Here is a 22,613-nt window from a genome sequence, read left to right on the forward strand (position 1 = left end):
AGATGTACAGATGGCGGCCGAAGAAACCTTTTCATCGATGGACCTCTCCTGTACGACTGCGAGCCTACACAGACGTTGCTGGTCTTTGTGTGTGTGTGTGTGTGTGTGTGTGTGTGTGTGTGTGTGTGTGTGTGTGTGTGTGTGTGTGTGTGTGTTAACGAGCAGTTGTTTTCAGGTTTATACTTATCACATAAATGTAAGTGTCTGTTAGTCAATTTTGGTTATTTGCATGATATGTTATCCGTAAGCTGGCAAACTTTAGTTTGGTTTTGAAGTACACCATGTTTAATACTCTTGTCGACTATTAGTTTGACAGGAAAGTTCAACTGGGAATGACAGTCATCTTGAAGCGTACATAATTATTTGCAGAACTGTGTTTTCTTAGTGTTTGGGTAATTCGCTATACGAACATCTTTAAACATTGCTTTCTAATCTTCATTTACGTTTTGGACTTCCTGATACGTCATATCCTGCCTTCCCTTACATAATGTCGCATCTACATTACATCACATCCTATTGCGTCGCACACTGTCCGCCATATAAATGCTCTCCCAGTCCGTTTCTCTCTCTCTCTCCCTTCCTGCGTCCTCCTCGCCTGACCTCCCACAATGACTCCGCTGTCTTCAAGATTAAACTAACTTTCTGTCCAACACCTGTCCTCCTGATTTAACCATCCTCTGCCATCAATACCCATCGAAGCAATGAGCCAGGGACGAACGATCAAGATAAACCCATTACTTAGTTTTTGATACATTGCGTTGACTCTCCCAAGAGAGTTAGGATTTCTGCGGACTACTCTAAAATTTGAGTTCAGAAAGGAATGATGCTTAAAACTATGTGTAAAAAAAGTGATATTTTTTGTCTTAGTATATCATTGTATGTCAGATTTTACCTGTCACAGGTGGCTCGAGAGAGCATTCACTGTTTGTGAGCTTGGCAAAAGGAGGGCTGTGTTTGATTTCTTAAGTGTTGCCCCTCCACCGGTGATCACTGAAGGTGGCCGAAAGGTGACGTAAAATGGAAACAGGGGTTAAAGTATGAGTGGAAGTACCCGAGGAGGATTAGGCGATGAGATTGAGCTGAGTGCATTAAGGCAGTGTATTATTTGGCGGTTCCACTTGCTTGCGTCCATTAGGGTTGGCTGCCGTGCTGTTTAAGAGGTCAACTAAGTGTGCGCGCATGTTTTTAAGAGTTACTAGAGTGGTCCAGTGTCTTATTGAACAGGACGGGTCTCCCCCTGCTCTAATACCTCTTCATTTTATTGGATTGGATGGCCCAAGTTATAATTGTATTAGTTTTTGCCTCCGCTTTTCGTCCCCCCTGCTCTTATGCCATCTATCTACTCAGCAGTAACCACTGTGTCACTCTTGAGGAGAAAATCCCCCTGTACACTCACCACCCACCTCCCCATCCACCACTGTGACATCCCTGCATCATATTACCACACACACAAGCGCAGGTAGTTTGAGGGACACATTCCAGGCCCTCAAGCATTTGGCAATGATTAGTTTTATGGAGAAAGTATATTAAAAAAAAACATTTATACAGTACTAATTTTATGCCTGTTTGTCACACTAAATCGTTTCCCATTGTCAAAAAAATATGTAGTCAATGGCAAATAGGGTTCCTAAAAGGTGGCAAACCTTTTTTTCATCTCTGGTTTGAAAATGCCTTGCAGTGAAAAGGTGAAATGCACCCAGCTCAAATGAATAATACACTATGTGGAGTACTTACACTTTAGAAAATCACTTTCTTTCTGTTAACTCTCTTTTAAAAAACAATTATGCAGTGTGATTTATCTATGACTAAAGCACAAAACAAAATTGGTGATCACTTTTAATTTGGAATAGATTTATGGTATTTATATCAATTTCAATATATAAAAAAACATCTCATTAACTAATAGTTGTTGACAATCAATCTTGACCACACTTTACACTTGACACTTAAAGACTGAACTACACTCTTTGATAATTGCTTAAAAAAATCTTCTTGACTTGACAATTGGACTATTGAAGAACTCCTCAAATGCTGCAGATTATCACTATGTGTGTACCTTGCTTAGTCAGATCTTGCTGTTGCTGCACAGTCAGCAATTTCCCTGGAGTGAACCATTTCATCTCCCCATCCGCCAATGTCCCCTTGCCGTTCAAGAGGCCAGAAGTTGTCACGCTACTGAAAGAAACAAACAAAACTTTCAAACAAAACAAACAAAAAAGACATTCTTTCTATCCCTTTCTTCTTCCAAAACCCGTCCATCTGTCTAATTGTTCACCTCCATGGCTTTAATGCTTTTTACATGCTCCCCCCTTCCCACTTCTTTCCAGGCAATAAACTTTATTTTCTTCGCAAGACTTACTTTCACCTTACTTATTTTCCATCTCTCAATTTCTCCGTCCTCCAATTAGTTTGTCAAGCTGACACTTGCACTCATCTTCTCTGCTGGTCACCCGTCCTCTCACGCTGACCTCATAATGATCCCGCGGCTGTCTGCCCCGACCTTATTTCCACCTCAGTATTCCCCATTTCCCCACCAAATTCCTCTCTCACGCACAATTGAAGCACAAGTCGAAACTACAGCCGCACTTTGTGGACTATTTCTTCTCTTCTAAAGTGTGCAAAAGTGTCTCCGAGTGTGAAACAGTTGTCTTCCCTCACCTGTGATTACTGCTGTGTGCATATCATATAAGCGGGCGCCTTTATAATCCCATCTATAATGGCCACAATCAGCACTTTAATGCTTTGTAATATCATCCATGTAATGGTAGAGTGTAGCAGCAAGAGAACAATTCAGGCATAGATAATGGTGTGATTGCACGTTTTTACCCTTGAGTCACAACATTGAGTTACTTGTGTGTGTGTGTGTGTGTGTGTGTGTGTGTGTGTGTGTGTGTGTTTGCATGTATAAATACCTCCCAGGGCGGTTAAGTTGCGTGTAAAATGCCTGAAGAAACGCATTTCCATCAACGGGCTCTCTTAACCCTTCACTGTGGCTTGTACTCACCGCCCCACAGAGCGTCCTTGCTGCGAGTGTCGCGTACGCTTTGCTGAGCCCAGGGCGACGCTCCCATAAGATACACACAAGCCGTGGAACGTTCTTGCGGGGGTGTAATGTGAGCTGACAGTCATCCTTGGGGATGGCAGGGACGAGCATCTAGGATTCCTGCTGATGCCAACTCAAAAGGCCATCGGGGAGTTTTGCGAGTCTCTCTCGGGCATGAGTCAAATGGAGCATTTATCAGGAGGAGCTTTGACAGGCTTTATTATGACGATGCACGGTGGCAGCTGTCATATCTCAAATCCTGTTCTTTTTTTTTTTAACACAATCAACAAATGCAAAATAACATAAATAATGAAACTCTACTTGCACCTTTTAAGGTACGTTTTATTTAACTACTTTAATGCAGTACTTAAAAAAAAAGAGAATTAACTCATTCACTCCCACACATGTAAATGTGTCCACTCCAGTGCCAGGGGTTTTGTCTTTGTCACTCGAATTCCAGGACAGACAGAATTGAGTACATATTGAGTTTTAAAATGCAATACATACATATTGGTTTATATAGGGCTGTTACAACCAGAGGCCATGGCCATCGCTTTATCGGCACCCAACCAAGAAAAAATCAAAACCCGAACAAATTCGGGACTGGCGATCTACGTCATATTTTCAATTCTTGAATACATTTGTGAATGGCAGTCGATGAGTTAAAAGTAAAAATATAATATCAGCATGTACCAGTAAGGTGCATCTAATGTTTTTTTAGCTATGCTTTTTTAAAAATTACACTTTGCTTTGAAGAAAATTTGCACATGGCGACATGTTTGAAAAGGAGTCCAAAGGACCATATTCTAGTGCAGGGCAAGTGAAAACATCCCTACTTCTACACGCAGAATTGCACCAGACTTCAGCTCCTGATGAGACTCACATTCGACTCACATTGGACCCTTATGTATAGCAATTAACACTTAACATTTTTTCTTCTAGCATCTTTTCATGTTTTGTGTACTATTTTTCATTTATGTGAACTAATATGCTTGGTTACTGCAACTGATGAATGCATTTCTAATTCATTTCATGTCGTATGATGGTTTTATACATATAAAACACACAACTCCAGTTAACACTGCACCTTGTTTTATTGAAGGTTATGAAAGGAGTAAATAAGATTTGTGTGTGTGTGTGTGTGTGTGTGTGTGTGTGTGTGTGTGTGTGTGTGTGTGTGTGTGTGTGTGTGTGTGTGTGTGTGTGTGTGTGTGTGTGTGTGTGTGTGTGTGTGTGTGTGTGTGTGTGTGTGTGTGTGTGTGTGTGTGTGTGTGTGTGTGTGTGTGTGTGTGTGTGTGTGTGTGTTGTCCTCCAGCAAAAAGCACGTGTGGAAGCCATGATGTGTGACCTGGCCTCTCTCCGCAGTATCAGGGAGTTTGCAGACTCATTCAAAGCCAAACAACTGTGAGTACAAACAATCTTCATGTTCATTTTGGTTGATATGACACCAAAAACCTTTGAAGACAAAACATTGTTTATGTGAAAATGTTTATGGAAGCTGTAAAGATCCCATCAACACAATGGTTTAGTTTATAGCTAATAGAGTGATACCTTGGCTTACGAACTTAATTGGTTCCCAGACAGTGTTTGAGGCGAAGTGTGTATCCCAAACATTAATTTCCCATAGGAAACCATTAAAATGAAAATAATCCGTTCCCAGGTCCCCATAAAACATGATTTTCTACTTTCTAATTTTCTAAGCCTTAAAACTACACAAAATATACCTTATTTTATGTATAATAAATGTGCTATGGCATTGTAATTAAACAAATAAACTACCCCATAAGAAAGTCGTTTTATTTACCTTTGTGATGGCCGTTGATGGCTTGATGGAATAGAGTGGCCGGTTTCATCAGCATTGAACACTTGATGGGGAACGTAGCCTTCTTCTTCCACCATCTTGAAGAATAATTCCTTGTAAACTTTGGCAGCTTTATCGTCAGAACTGGCTGCCTCACCATGACGAATGACACTATGAATCCCTGTACGACGCTTAAAGTTCTCGAATCATCCGTGGCAATGGATGACAAACTTCCAGGTTGCCTCTTGACGATATCCGAGTATAGTTGTTGTGCTTTCTCTGTGATAATTTTACCTAATTCCTCATCAATTGTGTTCTGTTTAGCTGGGTTGATAGCTTTTTGCATCAAGTGTTTCAAGGAACACTGGGTTGTACATCTTGGAAGTTCTGATACTGCAACAGCAACAGATGCAGGCAAACACACTAGAAACTGCATTAATAGCTGATTCCCTTGCTTCCCTCCTTTCTCTTCAAATTGATTGGCTATTTTATCCTTGCAGTCTACACTCTGCCTTTGAACGACCAGTAAAGTTAAAACTAGTCCAAATTTCACTGTTTTCTATCCATTTTCTCACTCTCACTCTGTTGTCTGTCTATCTATTTTTTATTTGCAACTCTGTGTCTCTGTGTTTCTGTAAACCCCCCACTGCTGCATTCTTGACCAATCACGTGCGGCTTTAAGTGCTGGGGGCGGGGAATAGAGGCCAAAAAAAGTCGGCAGCCATTTCCTTGAACGACACTTGGAACAACATTTTTACTTTTTGACGATATCACATCCTTCCAAGAAGCAAAACATGTACATCGATATTTTAACAATCCTCATCCTTCTACCCCATCTTCCACGAGCTCCCTGGGCCATTTGTCCATTTAACATATTTCTTTTTTTCTCTTGAGCACAAAAGTTTACCCACCCCTGTTGTAGACCCATTTTTATGTATCCTAATAAAAGGTGTCCAGACTGCTCCTGATGGAAACAAGGACTTGGGGTCAGCGTGTGTATTTTTGTTCATTTACTGACTGACATTGGCCCCGTGGACTTGATGGTTCTTATTCTGTACTGGTCAGCATGTGTCTCATTGGTCGCTCCCACCAGTGCTATTTCAGGGGGGGGTCATGTATTTTTGCCATCAATACTGCTCAACGACCTGCAGGTCTCTTGTGGAAACTGTTGTGTGTCATTTATGGACACACATGTGTGCACGCACACACATATACATATATACAAATATGTATACAATCCTAATACGTCTATCTATCTATCTATCTATCTATCTATCTATCTATCTATCTATCTATCTATCTATCTATCTATCTATCTATCTATCTATCTATCTATCTATCTATCTATCTATCTATCTATCTATCACACACACACACACACACACACGCGCACACACACACACACACACCGGTATGTGTGTGTGTGTGTGTGTGGAGGGGGCGGGGGGTTGCTGGTGCTGTTGTGTGGAGGGGCACATCAGCCATGGCCTACAGCAGCCCGGAGGCACGGTATGACCATCCAGGACACACATGAGCCTTGGGGCCGAGCCAAACCTCACAGAGGTTTCCCCCTCCTATAATTTGCCCCCTGCCCAGTCATACTGATGCATTGACCTTCCTATAATCCCCTCCATCCACATACCGGTAATCTTTTTTTTTTCCTCTGCATACTGTGCATCTCTGTTTATGCAGGGCCATATGTACCAGATCCATCTGCAATAGGTCATCGTAAAAAAAATGTCAAATCCATTTTTTTAGATTACAAATAATCCCATGGCTGATTAATATATATATATATATATATATATATATATATATATATACAAATAAAGGTTTTATGATTCTGATAAACTCATTTATAAAGTCATAAAAACATTAACCCATTAATTGATTTCATACTTAATATTTCTCAAAGGGTGCCATGCAAATTTCCCTTTGTGGCATTGCTGAATTAAATATTCAAACCATACATGATGTGACGGTGGCATCAACTTAAAAAAATGGAGTAGAGTACATTTGTTGAGCATAGCTCTGTTGTATGTAAATTCAGTGCAATGTTTGCCTTTAAACATTTAAACATGTTTGTGGAGAATGTTTTACTATGATATAATGTTAACTTTTATTAGTCGTGCATTTTAAGTATATTGATCACCAACTCAAATTTTATTGTATTTAAATACAAACATGTATGAATTTATTAGGATTAAAATGTGAAAAAACATTCTCCTGTACCGTGATACATTGCCTTACGAACTTAATTGGTTCCCAGACAGAGTGTGTAAGGTGAAGAGAGAGAGTAACATAACTCGGTCTGCTTATTTCCACCTCCGTAATATTAACCGTCTCCGTCCCTTGCTCACCCCTCACACCACTGCTATCCTTATCCACAGTCTCGTCACCTCCGGCATCGATTATTGCAACGCACTTCTCTTCGGTATCAACCAGAAATTTCTCCATAAACTCCAACTCGTCCAAAATTCTTCAGCCCGGATCATCACTAGAACCCCCTCCTTTCACCACATCACCCCTGTCCTCCAGCAACTCCACTGGCTACCTGTTAAACATCGTATCGAATTCAAAATACTTCTGTTTACATTCAAAGCCATCCATAACCTTGCCCCTCCCTATCTTTCTGACCTGCTTCAAATCTCTGTTCCCTCTCGGTCCCTCAGATCTTCATCCTCCCTTCACCGCTATGTGCCCTCTGCCCGTCTCACCACGATGGGTTGCAGAGCTTTCAGCCGCTCTGCTCCCAAACTCTGGAATTCTCTTCCACCCAACATCCGCAATATTGACTCCCTCCCTATTTTCAAGGCTCACCTCAGAACCCACTTGTTTAAAATTGCTTTCAATGTATAGTTCTATCTGCTATTTTATTATGTATCATTTTACTTATGGTTTTATTGTTATGTGCTTTGTTTTATTGTTTTTATTGTAAAGTGTCCTTGGGTGTTTTGAAAGGCACTTGAAATAAAATGTATTATTATTATTATTATTATTATTATTATTATAAAAGTGTGTATCCCAAAAAATAATTTCCCATAGGAAACCATTAAAATGAGAATAATCTGTTACCAGGTCCCCATAAAACAATTTTCTACTTTTCTAAGCCTGAAAACTGCACAAAATGTACCTTATTTTATGTAAAATAAATGTGCTATGGTATTATAATGTAAAAAATCAAATCAACTGTACTTTATAATAAAGTCATCTTAGTGATGGTCATTCATAGTTTGATGGAATGGAGTGTCCGGTTTCTTCAGCATTAAACACTTGATGAGGAACGTAACCTTCTTTCACCATCTTGAGGAATGATCCCTTGTAGGTGCTTTCTCTGTGATAATTTTATCTAGTTCCTCATCAATTGTGTTGAGCTGGGTTGATAGCTTTTTGCATCAAGTGTACAGATGGCTTTGCGGGTTGTTTGTGGAGCCTGATTGATGGGATATTTTAACCTTGCAGTCTACACTCTGCCTTTGAACTATCAAAGTTGAAACTCTCTCACTGTCGTCTGCCTGTCTCTTCAATGTTTAAACCACCCCCTCACTGCTGCGTTCTTGACCAATCACATGGCTTTAAACGTAGACTGGGGGTAGGGAATAGAGGACAAAAACAGTCGGCTGCCATTTTGTTGTTAGAAGAACGGGCTCGTTTGCGAACGACACATCATTCATTGAGGCAGCTCTGGGCACGAAAAAAGTGTGTATGCCAAGGTAAAGTTTGTATGCCAAGGTAAAATGTTCATAAATGTAACGTTCGTAAACCGAAAAGTTCGTAAGCCAAGGGTTCGTAAACCGAGGTATCACTGTATTTTTATTGTGGTAATTATTGTGCGGTACGACTATATTCCCCCTTGCAATTCGTTTATTTGCTAAATATCTCTTTCTTATGTCACCTCTCAGTCTGTCGCTTCGGTCCGCTTCCTGACTACCTGGCAAGGTTGTATTTCTTAATTTGTGGTGCTATTGGGGTGGAAGGAGCGTTTGGGGGAGGGACACCCAGGGGACGTCAGAGTACATTAATTCTCATCACATGGCGAACGAAGCAGTGGAGGCTGGGAGCTCTGAGCTGTGAATGGCACTGGGCAGCTGTCTGAGTCTACCACCACTCTATTACTGCATGCATGTCTTCGGGCATAACGCACACAAACACGAGCATCGTGCATGCAAGCACGTTTCCATTCAGGGAAAATAAAAGCCAGCGCACAATAATACTTCGGCAGTGTGTATGTAATTGGCAGGTGAAATGTAATCAGTCTTTGTTTTTTTTTTTTTTTTTCCTTCTCCCCCACCATCGTTTCTCACTCCCTTGCTTTTAAGTGCTTCAGTCAGTGGCTTTCACGCTGCTTTGTGTTCCATTGACCGCGATTCCACTTTAATTGCCTGTCCTTTGAAATGAAATTACCTGGATATTGATATTGTTCAATGTGGGACAATTTGGTGGTGAAGTAATTGATGGAGAGCAGCTCTGACAGAGTGACCCTAATACAATTTCTGCTGAACGCTTCGTAATTAACACGTGCCATTTGTTCCTGAATGCATTCAGCCTGGTGTCATTGCAGACATATGACTTCACATGACTAGTGGAACAGCATTTGGATTCAGATTTTTAGGTACGGAACATTTGGGAACGTAGTAAGGATGTCCCAATCACTTTTTAAAAAAAAAATATTTATTTTTTTGCACCCAAGTCAAGTCACTTGATTTTTGAATATTTGCTGATTCAAAGTCTGGTCCAGTAATTCTGTAATGCATGAAGTCATATTTGCATCAGGTCGCCGGATGAGCATTGTTTAACTGGATTGCACATCTAACAGTTGATTGACAGCCGCTGTTCACAATATAAGGCCGCCACTCGCTGAACGGCATGGCACCGGATTTCCACCACCACGTTATAGTTGGAAAACTGTGATCTTATGTTGGGTTTTGAGGCTCCGCATACAGTACACTGTTGTTTATAAACAATAAAGACATGGTGTGATTGTCAAGAAAGCAGTGAATTGCCAGAAAGACAGAAATTATGCATAATCAATTTAATGGAGGTTGTGATTATATTTAGTCTTTAGACAATGATCGATTATTTTTTTCACACACACTTTGATTTATACCCACAGGTACAAATTGATTTATTTTCAAAGTATATTTTAAAATGAAACATTTAAAAATGGTGGATCTACACTGGGACATCTTTGCAGCACTGTGGTGACCATTGGGTGGGCCATTTGTGTGTGTTTTCTGTCAACAATAAAATGAAGCAGTAGTGGCGAATAGTCTGGACCATGCACACACACACGCACACACACACACACACACACACACACACACACACACACACACACACACACACACACACACACACACACACACACACACACACACACACACACACACACACACACACACACACACACACATACAGGCAATATCCTCCGTGCTGGTCCATATTATCACGGAGGTCAGGGGCTGTACCCAGGGGGGTTATATAAAGTAAATATATAAACGGATGTCTCCCCGCTTGGTAGTTAACACCCTCGTTTGAGCGGCGCTGAGATTGCACAGTGCAGCGCTGGCCGTGTTGTGAAAGGCCTTTAATGTGGCGAGCGGGACCGTGCCTTGAGCGGCAACAGGCCTATTAAAGGCCTTCATTAGAGCTGCACTTATGAGAGCGGGACTAGCGGGTGGGCAGTTGGATGAACAGGCCTTCCACATTACAAACTTGCAGCTCACTTCAGCTCACCAGACCTTTTCAGAACTAAATGAGTGCGACTGAAATGGTCAATCAGAAAACAGGTGTCAAGCACAGCTCGTTTTATGCCGCTCACAAATGAAAATGTGTCATGTTTCCTGCCTGCCTTTGAATTTGCTCTTGTAATTCTTAGCACAAAATCTGTACTCAAATTGGCGTTTTCCTTCTATTGCAAAGATTCTTTTCATATTAAATCTGGAGGTTCACACTGCAGTCTCAAACCAATTTATGCCACAAATTAAATGGAAATGTCATTCATCCAGGCATCAAACATATTGTACAGTTTTGTGTTGTATAAAATATTAAAGTAAAATTATAATTAAACAATGTAAAGAACATTTCTTCTGAAATGTTTACTTTTTTTTAACTTCCCTGCTTTTGAACGTGATCTTCTCTGGTCTGTCTTTTCTGATACTTTTAGTGTACTTTAATGGAAAGAGTTGTGCTTAAAAATGATTTTATTGCCTTTGAGTGACAATATAGCCTTTATGGACTCCCTCTGGTCAGTGTATTATTAATATTGGATTGGATTTACCTTTATTTTTTTTGCAGTGGAGAAATTTACATTTCACAGCAGCAAAGTTATGAAAGGAAGAGGAAAGTAAAGAAATAATTTGAAAAACAAAATACAGAAGCTGCTGGAAAGGCAGCCACTGTCATGGCGCAATCGTGAAGTCAAAAGAACAAAAAAAACCCTAAATAACAAATAATATGACAACACAAAGACACAATATAGTAGTATTACGCTCATACAAGTGTGACAGGTTGACTACAAGTACTCTTTGCTTGTCTTTTTTTATAATCTCAATCTTAAATTCAATGAAGGTGTCTCCCCACCTTATTATATTTTAACATGCGCTGCAAGTGCGTCCCACTGCCAAACTGCTGAGGTGGTCGTTCTTGAAGTTGACGAGGTTTGTGCTCTTTAATGAACCTTGCGTGTTCGGGAGGCCTGAAGGTGATCGCTACTGTACACTTCTATGGAATAGCACGGTATGGCTCATTATAGCGGGAGCATAACAATTCGCACATTAATTTTCCAGCATCCAGTTTTTAATTAATCCAGTAGGCAGTCTTAAACACAGGGTACACAAATTGCCTCCGGCCTCGTAATTAATTCTAATGGAAGAAATTAAAAATTGGTGGGGTGTGTTTGGATTGTTCGTCTGTGTTACAGTGGCTCCAAGCTCGCTGGAGCGACGCTGTCACCGACAAGCATCTCTTACTACTCTGACAAATCTAGCGCTCTTTGAGCCCTGGCATGCAGATAGATTCTTTGTGCTTGCGTCCGTCTGTCTGTCTGTCTGTCTGTCTGTCTGTGTGTGCGTGTGTGCGTGTGTGTGTGTGTGTGTGTGTGTGTGTGTGTGTGTGCGTGCGTGCGTGCGTGCGTGTACGTGTATGCATGTATTGTTGTATAAAGCAGTGATGTGTGGTGAGGTGCATGGCTGGTGAGGGCCTGACGTAATCACAGTCAGTTTTACAAACATATGAACTCAACGGAGTAGCTTATTCACCATTTGATTGGCAACAGTTAATGTGTTTTGTTTAAAATGTGATTTCAGCATTATTTAAAAATACAAACTGTAGCATATGAAAAAGAATTAAAAAAAACGTTATTATCGTGTTACCTTTACTTGTAAATGAAGTCCATGCGCACTTCTTTGTAGAAGCCTTCCTTATCTTTCTTCAGTTTTAAAAGTCTGTCTGTCTCAATGGAGATCACTTCCAGTGAAGAAAGTCCTGTTTCGACTGTATGTTTTCAATCTTTCTCAGTGCTGAGAATGACCGCTCCACTGTAGTAGCTGGAACAGTGAGCACGAGCTGGAGCAACTTTGTCACCTCAGGAATAGTTTCAATGAGATCCTTCTAGGCCAAAAATCTGAGAAGCTGTCCAGGAGATTTACATCCATCCCTCAACGTTTGTGAGCTATACTGTCCGGTGTTGGTCTTCCTTTAATTATCTCCTGCTTTGCTTGAAAGTCCAGTTTCGAAAATGCTTTCAATTTGTACATGTAATCCTCCATTCTGAAAATAAGGCCAAGCAACATAAGAAAATGACTGGATGGTTGCACTTAACTTGCTAACTGTTTGCTGTAGCTTGCTGTCTGTCACTAATTCTATTATTCTGCAGTCGAGGACTCGCAAGAAGAATCTCTGGTATCACCAGCGCCCCCTGTCATGAGGCAGCAGAACTGTGTGTCTCACCTATGCACACAGTTTTGAGAAAAATTAAATACAGTGGTACTTCGGTTTTCGACCATAATTCGTTCCAGGACCCTGTTCGAAAAGTGATTTTTTTCAAACAACGGAACCATCTCTTTGCTCCTGTCACTTGCGAGTTGACAGCGGGGGGCTGCCTCTCCCGGTCGTTCTCCACCTGTTGTCAATTCTCTAATCACGGACACGGGGCATTTATACGGTTCGCGATCACCTCGCCAATGCCGGATGATTGACTCAACTCGCCACCGTACCTGGACTCTTCCTTCGATGCGCGAGTGTATCCGGTCCGAGGTATTTTCCCTGCGTCCCGTAAATTTATGTCATCTTCCGGGATTGCGTAATTTTGCACCCTCGTGTGCCATTTGCTTTTTGGCGTAGTAAGCGGGTCGGATCAACCCCTGCCTTCTTACTCGCTGTGTTTTCTTTTATTTGTGAATAAACATCCTGCTTGGTTAGTACGTGTCTGTTTTGGGATCCCAAACATTCCACTACGTTCCGACGAGTCAGCTGCCGTCACTCTCGCTCGGAACGTGACAGCTACGGATGACACGGCTACAGGATGTTCTTTTCTCTTCAAATATCTATCCAATGACACTTGCTCTCACTCCCACGGTCACATCACTAGATTTCACAGCCTCCTTATTCTTTAATATCGTACTGATCGTAGATTTCGCCATGCTGTATTCCCTCGCCAGATCAGACACTCGCACACCTCTTTCATATTTTGCGATTATTTCTTTCTTAAATGCAATAGTTGTACGCACTACTTTTCTTTTGTCACTTTAAGCAGCACTTACTCTCTTTGGAGGCATGATTAGGGGCTAAAACTCTTCGTACACCTATATTAAACGCTCGAGCAAAACGCAGCATGTCCGCTAGCGACAACAGTTGGTCACGAACAGAGCGAATCACCCGTGCGCTGCTCAGCTCCCCACTCTCGCGTACGCACTCACGCGTCGTATTGGCGTTCGAATACCGATTGATGTTCGAACGCCGAAGCAAGAATATCTCAAATATTTTGTTCGAACACCGATTTGTTCGAACTGTGAGGCGTTCGAGAAACGAGGTACCACTGTACAATAAACACTATTGTACTGTGTTTATAATGCATAGTGACTGTACATTATATACACCAGGGAAAGTGTAGAAATTTAGTTCACATACTAAAATTTTTTGAACACTTTAATAGCGATATGCAGAGGCACAGCAATGCGGTCTCACTGCAGAGCAAGCCAGCACAGTTAGTATTTAAACGGTACATGTGAAAATTCAGCGTTTTTGAAAAAAAATGCAAAAATGGTGAAGTGAAACTGAAAAGAACTTAAAAGTTCAAATCCCTAAATGAATATCACTGTTTATTTTTTCATTTGATATTTCCATAATGACAGGTCAGGCTGTGCCTCACCTGCCTCCCTGACTGCACGTCACTGGTATAAAGCATGTCTGTCTGTATGTCTGTCTCTCTGTCTGTCTTTCTGTGTGTCTCAGCACATGCTCTGAAGCATACTGTATGTTGCTTTATTGACCCAGAGTGCTCTTGCTTATTAAAACAATATATTTTCATTGCTTGTATGAAACATACGGCAATTTACATTTATTTCGGATACTTTAAAAAAAAAGACCAGCAAGGAAATATAAAAGGAAAAAAAAGGGCCATTTACATTTACAGAAACAAAATGGGGGAGAAAAAAACAAACAAACCAAAACAGACCAGCAATGGAAAAAAATACTTGCATTTCCTAACAATACCAGCATTCCCCTCAACAATCAAAAACAACAAGATGGATTTGTAAATGCTTAAATTTGACCTGACATCAAAGGTAAACGCCAAAATGCATTTAGCGTCATCTGTTCATCTCTTAATCCACAGACATTTTGTCTTTTAGACCTCTGCATATTTTGGTGTGCAATGCGGCAGTATGCACTCAGCCGTGGAGTTTGACCGAGGACGGCCTGGAGTCCACATTTCAGATCTGCCATTTGGGTCACTTCCTGCTGGTCCAGTGTCTGCAAGAGGTGTTGTGTCGCTCAGCGCCAGCCCGTGTTGTGGTGGTGTCATCCGAGTCCCACAGGTAATCTTGAGTCTGGACTTGGTGTGTCTTCATGCCAAAATTGGAAGAAATGAATGCATGTTGACACTTATATTGTACTGACGATTATGAATCCTGAAAATAAAAGTGAAACAAGTAATACTGTACATGGATAGCAATGCATGACCCAAGTTTTGAAGTTGGCTGTTCGAAGCAATCCTTCTGGCGACTGACTTGGATTTTAAATGAGGCTATTGAATGCCCAAAAATGCAATGATGAACTTGGAGCCTCATATTCCATTGCTTATGCGCACTAGCGCACTGCTGATGTGAACCTTTATTTATATGGCTTAAAGGACAACCGACACCATTTTTTTGTTTCCAAACTGACATCAGGAAAACGTTTTATAGCATCTAAAATACCCAAAACACACAGGCTGATATTTTTAGTCAAATGCAAAACATCTATAAAAACAACTTAGTGTGCTAAAACTGCGACAAAATGAGCTGGGAATTGTGGGGCGTTCCTTTAGTGACGACACGTCAGGCATCGTCATCAACTCGAAAACAAGACTTCCTAAATATTCAACACGAGTCTTAAAAATTAAAATACAGCTATATGGGGTGGAATCTTTGTAAAATGCGCTCAGTAGAAGTCTCATCTCATTTTCCGTACCGCTTACTCCTCATTAGGGTCGCGGGTTGCTGGAGCCTATCTCAGCTGTCTTCGGGCACGAGGCGGGGAACACCCTAAATTGGTACATACAACAGTCACTCTCACACTCACACCTAGGGACAATTTGGAGTGGTCAATCTGCCTGCCATGCATGTTTTTGGAGTGTGGGAGGAAACCGGAGGACCCGGAGAAAACCCACGTGGGTCCGAGGAGAACATGCAAACTCCACACAGGGAAGCCGGACCGGGACGCGAACCGGCGACCTCTGCACTGTGAAGCCGGTGTGCTAACCACTCGACTACCGGGCCGCCCGTCAGTAGAAGTCATTTGAAGTAATTTTACAAATTATGGACACAACTTGTTCAGAGGTCTGTTGTCCTTTAATTGTCCTTTGATTGTGGAGCTGCCATCTCAGATTTGTCTTGTTGACCCACATTATTATTTAAAAATGAGAACTATCTGTACCAAATATCATGCTCACGTCACCATTTGGCTGTTGAATACGACCATTAAAATCCATGAAAATGTTTTCCTTTTTTTTTCTTTTGAAGAGTGTCAGAAAAGTTGGGTACAATCAAACACGGTCAATAATTCCTTCCTGACATTTGTGTATTACTTTCCCACCCTCTCACTAATAGTATTGTGACCTTATAGTACAACCCACACATCCGCCCAAGTTGCATCCATATTTTGTAAAATCACTTCAAATGACTTTTACTGAGCGAATTTTACAAAGATTCCATCAAATTTTACGTTTTAAGACTCGCACTGAATATTCAAGTAAGTCTTGTTTTCGAGTTGATGACAATGCCCTGAGTGACGTCACGGAGGGAACGCCCGTGACCGAGAAAGCGACAAACAATGCATTTTGGGTACTTTTTTTAGTCTGGAAAACCATGTTGATCGCAAAATTAGAAGGAAAGCATAAATACACTAAAGTCTCGTTATATCTATATTCAAGGGAGTCCGAAAAAATATCGATATAACCGGGACTATCGATGTATCCGACCCTGTCTGCATGTAATTTTCTACGTGCGTGCATAGAAATAGTATCGATATAACCGGGACTATCGATATATCCGATATCAATATAACGAGACTTTACTGTAACTCAAATTCCCAGCGGATAAATCAGCCCATTTCCAATGGAACTTGTGCGCCATCTTGTGCATTTTCTGGGCGCTACATTAGAGTCAAGACGTCTCTCATTGATATAGAACAGGGGTGTCAAAGTCATTTTTTGCCGCGGGCCACATTGTAGTTATGGTTTCCTCTCGCGGGCCGTTATGAATTTGGGGAACCCATTAGAATGTTTAAATCCCTTCAAATATTACATATAGAGCACACAGCAAATTAATGAATAACTCGTTTTCAAATCTGAAGTCAACAATAATGACTTTTATTGTGGTTGACATCCAAAAATATGACATTTTGGCTCAGATTTTAGCTATCATCATGGAATTTAACAAGTTTGATTTGCTTTCGCGGGCCGAAAAAAATGACGTGGCGGGCCGGATTTGGCCCGCGGGCCTTGTCTTTGACACCTGTGATATAGAAGGACTTATTTAATCGATTGCAAACATTTATGCTTTCCTCTTCAGAACTATTTGAATGATGTTCATAACTGGATGAGTAACAAGAAAGCATCTTCTCCGAATCTGAACTCTCTGAAGCCATTGTTTTGATTCTGGAGCAAGGCAGTGTTGGATTGGATTTGCCTTTATTAGTCTCACAGTGGAGAAATTTCATAGCAGCAAAGTTATGAAAGGAATGAAAGTAGAAAAACAAAATACAGGAGCTGATGGAAAGGCAGCCACTCTCGCGGTGCCGTCTTGAAGTCAAAAGAACAAAAAAAACTCCATAACAAATAACATGACAACACAAAGACACAGAGAGTCATTCATTCTTAAGCACGTTCTTTACCCTCTTTGTTACACGATGCAGTTCCAGATGAAAGAGGAGAGGATCAAAGCATCTCTTCACCAGTGGATCAGGGACATCATGGTGGAATGTGCACATCGACTACAAGCTAAATGTTGAAAGCAAACACGCAGCTGTAGCATCCATTGATGAAAAGAGATTGTCTCACATCTCCTGTCCCACATAAATCCGCTTCGATTCCAAGCCGCGACAGTTCCACATACGCATTGGTGCTCTGCGCTGACACTCCTTTCGTCTTATCGCGGGCTCCTCAAGCCATACATTCATCCAGCCGCAGACTGTACAACAGCACCGACCTTTCCGCTGAACAAAGCGGGGCTGTGAAGATGTTGCCCATTACAGGCGCAAAAAAGCACAATGGCCCCTTTGGTGTCCAGTGATGACAGTCGAATGTCACCGACTTTCCACCCATTCAAAAACAGCACGGACATATTATTACTGTCGAAAAAGCACAACCGCTCAGCACAGTCTCCTCCTTGATGAATGTAGTGGCCAAAAATGCTGAAAAACAATCTGTATCCGTTCCACACGATGCACAACAACATAAAGTGACAAAATAAAACACAAAAACAAGACAAAAACAACAAAAAAGCAAGGCTTATGGGAGCACTTGCTGACAGCTGCCTACTCGGGCCCCATCTTGGACTCCTTTGTCCAGTGTGGGACCAATAGAAGGGGGCGGTACTTTCTGAATCTGCGAACTCATTTTGTGGCAGTTTTGGAACACTTTGTCATTTTTATTGGTGTTTTGCATTTGACTAAAAATATCAGCCTGCGTGTTTTGGGTATTTTATATGCTATAAAACGTTTTTCAGATGTCAGTTGGGAAACAAACACCTTTAACGGACAACCGACGTCTCCGGACAAGTTGTGTCCATAATTTGTAAAAGGGCTTCAAATGACTTCTACTGAGCGTATTTTAAGATTCCACCGCATATAGCTACATTTTACGTTTTAAAACTCGCTCTGAATATTCAGGAAGTCTTGTTTTTGAATTGGTGACGAGTCCGTACGTGACGTCACGAAAGGACCGCCCCCTGACCGAAAAAAAACACATTGTAGCAGTCCTTCCATCACGTCAATGTATTTTGCTGTACACGTTTGGTCTGAGAACCGTGTTGCACCCAAAAGTCGCCAGAAGAGGACATCCAAGCTCCATATAAGGAATTTATCAGCCTGTGGAAGCGGAGGTGGTAACTGGAGGTCACCATTTTGTGCCTCTTTTTTTTGGGTGAGAGATTTTCCCCCAATGTTGCCTCAAAATGGCACATATAATTCTTTAATCGATTGCAAACATGTATGCTTTCCTCTTCAAAACTATTTGAATCATATTCATAACTGGATGTGTAACAAGAAAGCATATTCTCTGAATCTGAAGCCATTGTTTTGATTCACAAGCAATGCAAGATGTCTTGGCGTGACGTCACGAACTGGGGGCGGGACTTTCTGAAAATGCCCAATTGGCAGCAATTTTTTGCAGATTTTGAACACTTTAAGTCATTTTTATTGGTGTTTTGCATTCGACTAAAAATATCATACTGCGTGTTTTGGGTATTTTAGATGCTATAAAACGTTTTTCTGATGTCAGTTAAAAAACAAAAAAGTGACTTTGGTTGTCCTTTATGTGAATTTGTGTGTCAAAGTTTCCCCAACTCAACTGGTTGCCCACTGATGCATGGTGCTGCACAAAGCATAACTCATATATCAGTACGGCTGCGTGATCCACTTGAACAAGTGTACACATGTTCTCCTGGTCTCAGGTCATTCCTCCAAGCTCCGATCAATCAAATGGGCTTGTGCCAGTCTGACTCACTGGCTTGAGGAACTGGATCGATGCCGCGCAACCGCTTCTGTTGCCCTGTCACACACACAATCCTGGGCTCTTGAGCTTGCAGATCACTGCAAGACATCATGCTTGTCCGCTGAACGACAGCAGAGGAACGAGAGGCTTGGAGGAAGACAGATAGATAGACAGACAGACTGTCCATAAGCAAAGGGAAAATGGGAGAAAAAAGTGACGACCGGTTCAAAGTAAATTTTGTCTGATAAGTCCATCCATCATATTGATGATACATTTAATTCATCGTGACACCATGTGGTGGGAAATGAGTTTTCCAGTGAGTGAGGCTGTCATGTTTGACAATGCGCATTAAGCTTGATGTATCAGTTTATGGCCACTGCTACTGCTTGATTGCAGTTGTGGGTTTACGACTTTAACTACATTGTGTCTATTCATTAATTTATTAATGTGTGTATGTATGTGTGTGTGTGTGTGTGTGTGTGTGTGTGTGTGTGTGTGTGTGTGTGTGTGTGTGTGTGTGTGTGTGTGTGTGTGTGAGCGTGTGTGTGTGTGTGTGTGTGTGTGTGCACGTTTTTATCTCAATATATATATTTAGTAGATATATAGATATACATATAGATGTATATAGATTGTCATGCTTCACAGTTAGGCAGTTTAGCCTGCATTATTCTGCATTTCAATTTATTTTGAACACAAAAATACCATATTTTCCTTGCACATCAGGCGCACGGTCATATTTTGCCTTATACACCGGAAAATATGGTATATATGAAATTTGTTTTTATCTATCAACCATGCACTTGGGACCTGTGACTGCTCAAGACTACTCATACTGGTCCCACTCTGGGAAAATGTGGTATTGAATATCACGAGTACAAAGTGTCAATATTGTTGTGCTAGTCTTTCAATGTATACACATTTGACTGTGCAGATGCACCTGGTGTAGTATTGTGTTTTCCGGGGTAAGGATGGTAAATCAGAATCAGAATACCTTTATTCGTCCCACAATGGGGAAGTTTGCAGTCCACAGCAGCAATTGAAAAGGAATGGAGTTGGGGTGGGGTGAAAGGATAGAAAACAAGATATTCTAAGCATAACAAAATAAAAATGTCAACTGTATACTGTGCAAATGTAAATGTGCAAAACCGTTCCATAAGAGAAAACAAACTGTACATAGTGCAGAATCAAGAAATGCATTTTGATATACAGTAAAGTCTCGTTATATCGATATTCAAGGGAGTCAGAAAAAATATCGATATAACCGGGACTATCGATATATCCGATATCGATATAACGAGACTTTACTGTATTGCAACAACCCATATTTACAAGTGTCCAGTTTTGTTTTTTTTCCTTTTTCTTTTTTCACATGTGATCATTGACAATTGTGAAGCCTAACAGCAGTCGGTAGGAACGAGCAGCGGTACCTTTCCTTCTTGCAGCGTGGGTGTAATAGTCTCTGGCTAAAGGAGCTACCCAGTGCTGTCAGGGTGGGCAGGAGGGGGTCGGAGGGGCTGTCCATCATAGCTTTTAGTTTAGCTAGCGTCCGTCTGTTGCCCACCTCCTCTAGAGAGTCCAGCGAGCAGCCCACGACAGAACTGGCCCGCTTGACAAGGCGCTCCAGTCTTTTTCTGTCCCGGGTGGTGATGCTGCCTGACCAGCAGACAATGCCATAGTGGATGGCTGATGCCACCACAGAGTCATAGAAAGTCTTTAGGAGTGACCCCTGAACTCCAAAAGACCTCAGTTTCCTGAGGAGGAAGAGGCGACTCTGTCCCTTTTTGATTAGGGCATCCGTGTTTGTTGTCCAGTCCAGTTTATTGTTGAGAGTGTAGGAGGTCACCCTCTCAATGTCCGAACCCTGGATGTTCAATGGTGCAGGTGAGGATTGTTTCCTGCAGAAGTCCACCACCAGCTCCTTGGTTTTCCCGGTGTTGATCTGGAGGTGATTCTGCTGGCACCAGTCCACAAAGTCCTTTGTCAGTCCCCTGTACTCCCTATCGTCTCCCTCTGTAATGAGGCCGACAATAGCTGAGTCATCAGAGAACTTCTGAAGGTGGCAGGTTGGGGTGTTGTAGTTGAAGTCCGAGGTGTATGAGGGGGAAGAGGAATGGAGCCAGGACTGTTCCCTGCGGCGCTCCGGTGCTGCAGAGAAGCCTGTCCGACTCACAATTATTTACCCTCACGTACTGTGGCCTGTTTGTGAGGTAATCTGTAATCCAGGATGTGAGGTGATGGTCGACTCCGGCATGCCGCAGCTTGTCCCCCAGTAGATTTGGCATTGCAAAGCATGCCTATACAGTATTTGTCCTATCTCTTGGTGCTCTGCAGCCAGCCTCTTCAATGAGTGCTTTGACGCTTTCACATCGGGACAAGCGAAACGGACAGCAATGGTAAAAGGAAGTGGAAATAGACAATATCTCACCATGACATCTTCCATTCTTTCCACCTCATTTCAGCCTTATATTACGTCCACTGATGTCACTGATGTCCTTATTTTTTTTTGTTTCCGATATTTTCTACTTTCCACCGATTTGCCGTTTATTCACTTATCCTCCCCTCACTTGCAATGTGTGTGACCTCTGACCTGCCAGCATATTTTATTCCCTAAGCCCCTTGTCCATAGCTAAAGCAATGACCTACAAGACACCAGGCTTTGGGGATAGATGAACTCGGGTGTAATGACTGGACACTTTATCTGTTTCTAACATGGGGGGCTTACTGTGGAATTGGCCCCAGTCTGGGTTGACTTTTCCTTCAGCCGCATCAGATCTACTTTGTACAAGAGGAGATGATATCCTTAATGAAATAACCTCTGATAGATGTGAGTTGCAGCCCCTGCCGACATAGTTTCATGAGAACCATAAAACACAACTACACTCGGTGGGAAAAATTGAGGTATTGCATTTTTTTTTACCAGTTTGGTTTTCTACACATATTTTAAGATGTTGTCTTGATAGTTCTACATTTGGACACTTTCATTTTTATACCACATGCCTACTTATAGGTGAAATTTGTAATGAAAAAAGTTGATGACATATCTTTGATGACATATACACTATTTCAGATGCCCAAATCCCGCCATTTGAATAGGGGTTTGTAGTCTTATACGGTCCAGCATAATTTGCTGATCACCATATTGAAACGTTACTCAGTGCAACTTCAGCAACCGCTGCAAAGTAATTTGAGGGGAAACAAGTTCAAATGTTCCTGATTTATCAAGCCGCAGTGAGTAGTTCTAAAGTTGCAGCACATGAAATGAAATTGTATGCAGTTGTTGTAATTCAGCCAAGCAAGGATGTCGCGTGAGGCCATGGTAAACATCAAGCAAGTTTGCTTGTAATATTGCTGGGAAA

The 22,613-nt window shown here is 41.6% G+C and overlaps 1 protein-coding gene across 4 annotated transcripts in view; it reads left to right on the forward strand.

Moving 5' to 3' along the window:
• The window catches only part of wwox (WW domain containing oxidoreductase), a 202,486-nt gene that overhangs the window by 57,571 nt on the left and 122,302 nt on the right, over positions 1-22,613 (forward strand). For all 4 annotated transcript variants that reach the window (XM_088996689.1, XM_088996692.1, XM_088996691.1 and 1 more), the window contains 2 exons: positions 4,359-4,447; positions 14,696-14,881. In XM_088996689.1, the coding sequence (XP_088852815.1) occupies positions 4,359-4,447; positions 14,696-14,881 (275 nt within the window). The remainder of the gene's footprint in view (positions 1-4,358; positions 4,448-14,695; positions 14,882-22,613) is intronic.

The sequence above is a fragment of the Hippocampus bargibanti genome, linkage group LG05 (assembly GCF_051943395.1).
Source record: "Hippocampus bargibanti isolate YZ-2025 linkage group LG05, ASM5194339v1, whole genome shotgun sequence".
Lineage (NCBI taxonomy): Eukaryota > Metazoa > Chordata > Actinopteri > Syngnathiformes > Syngnathidae > Hippocampus > Hippocampus bargibanti.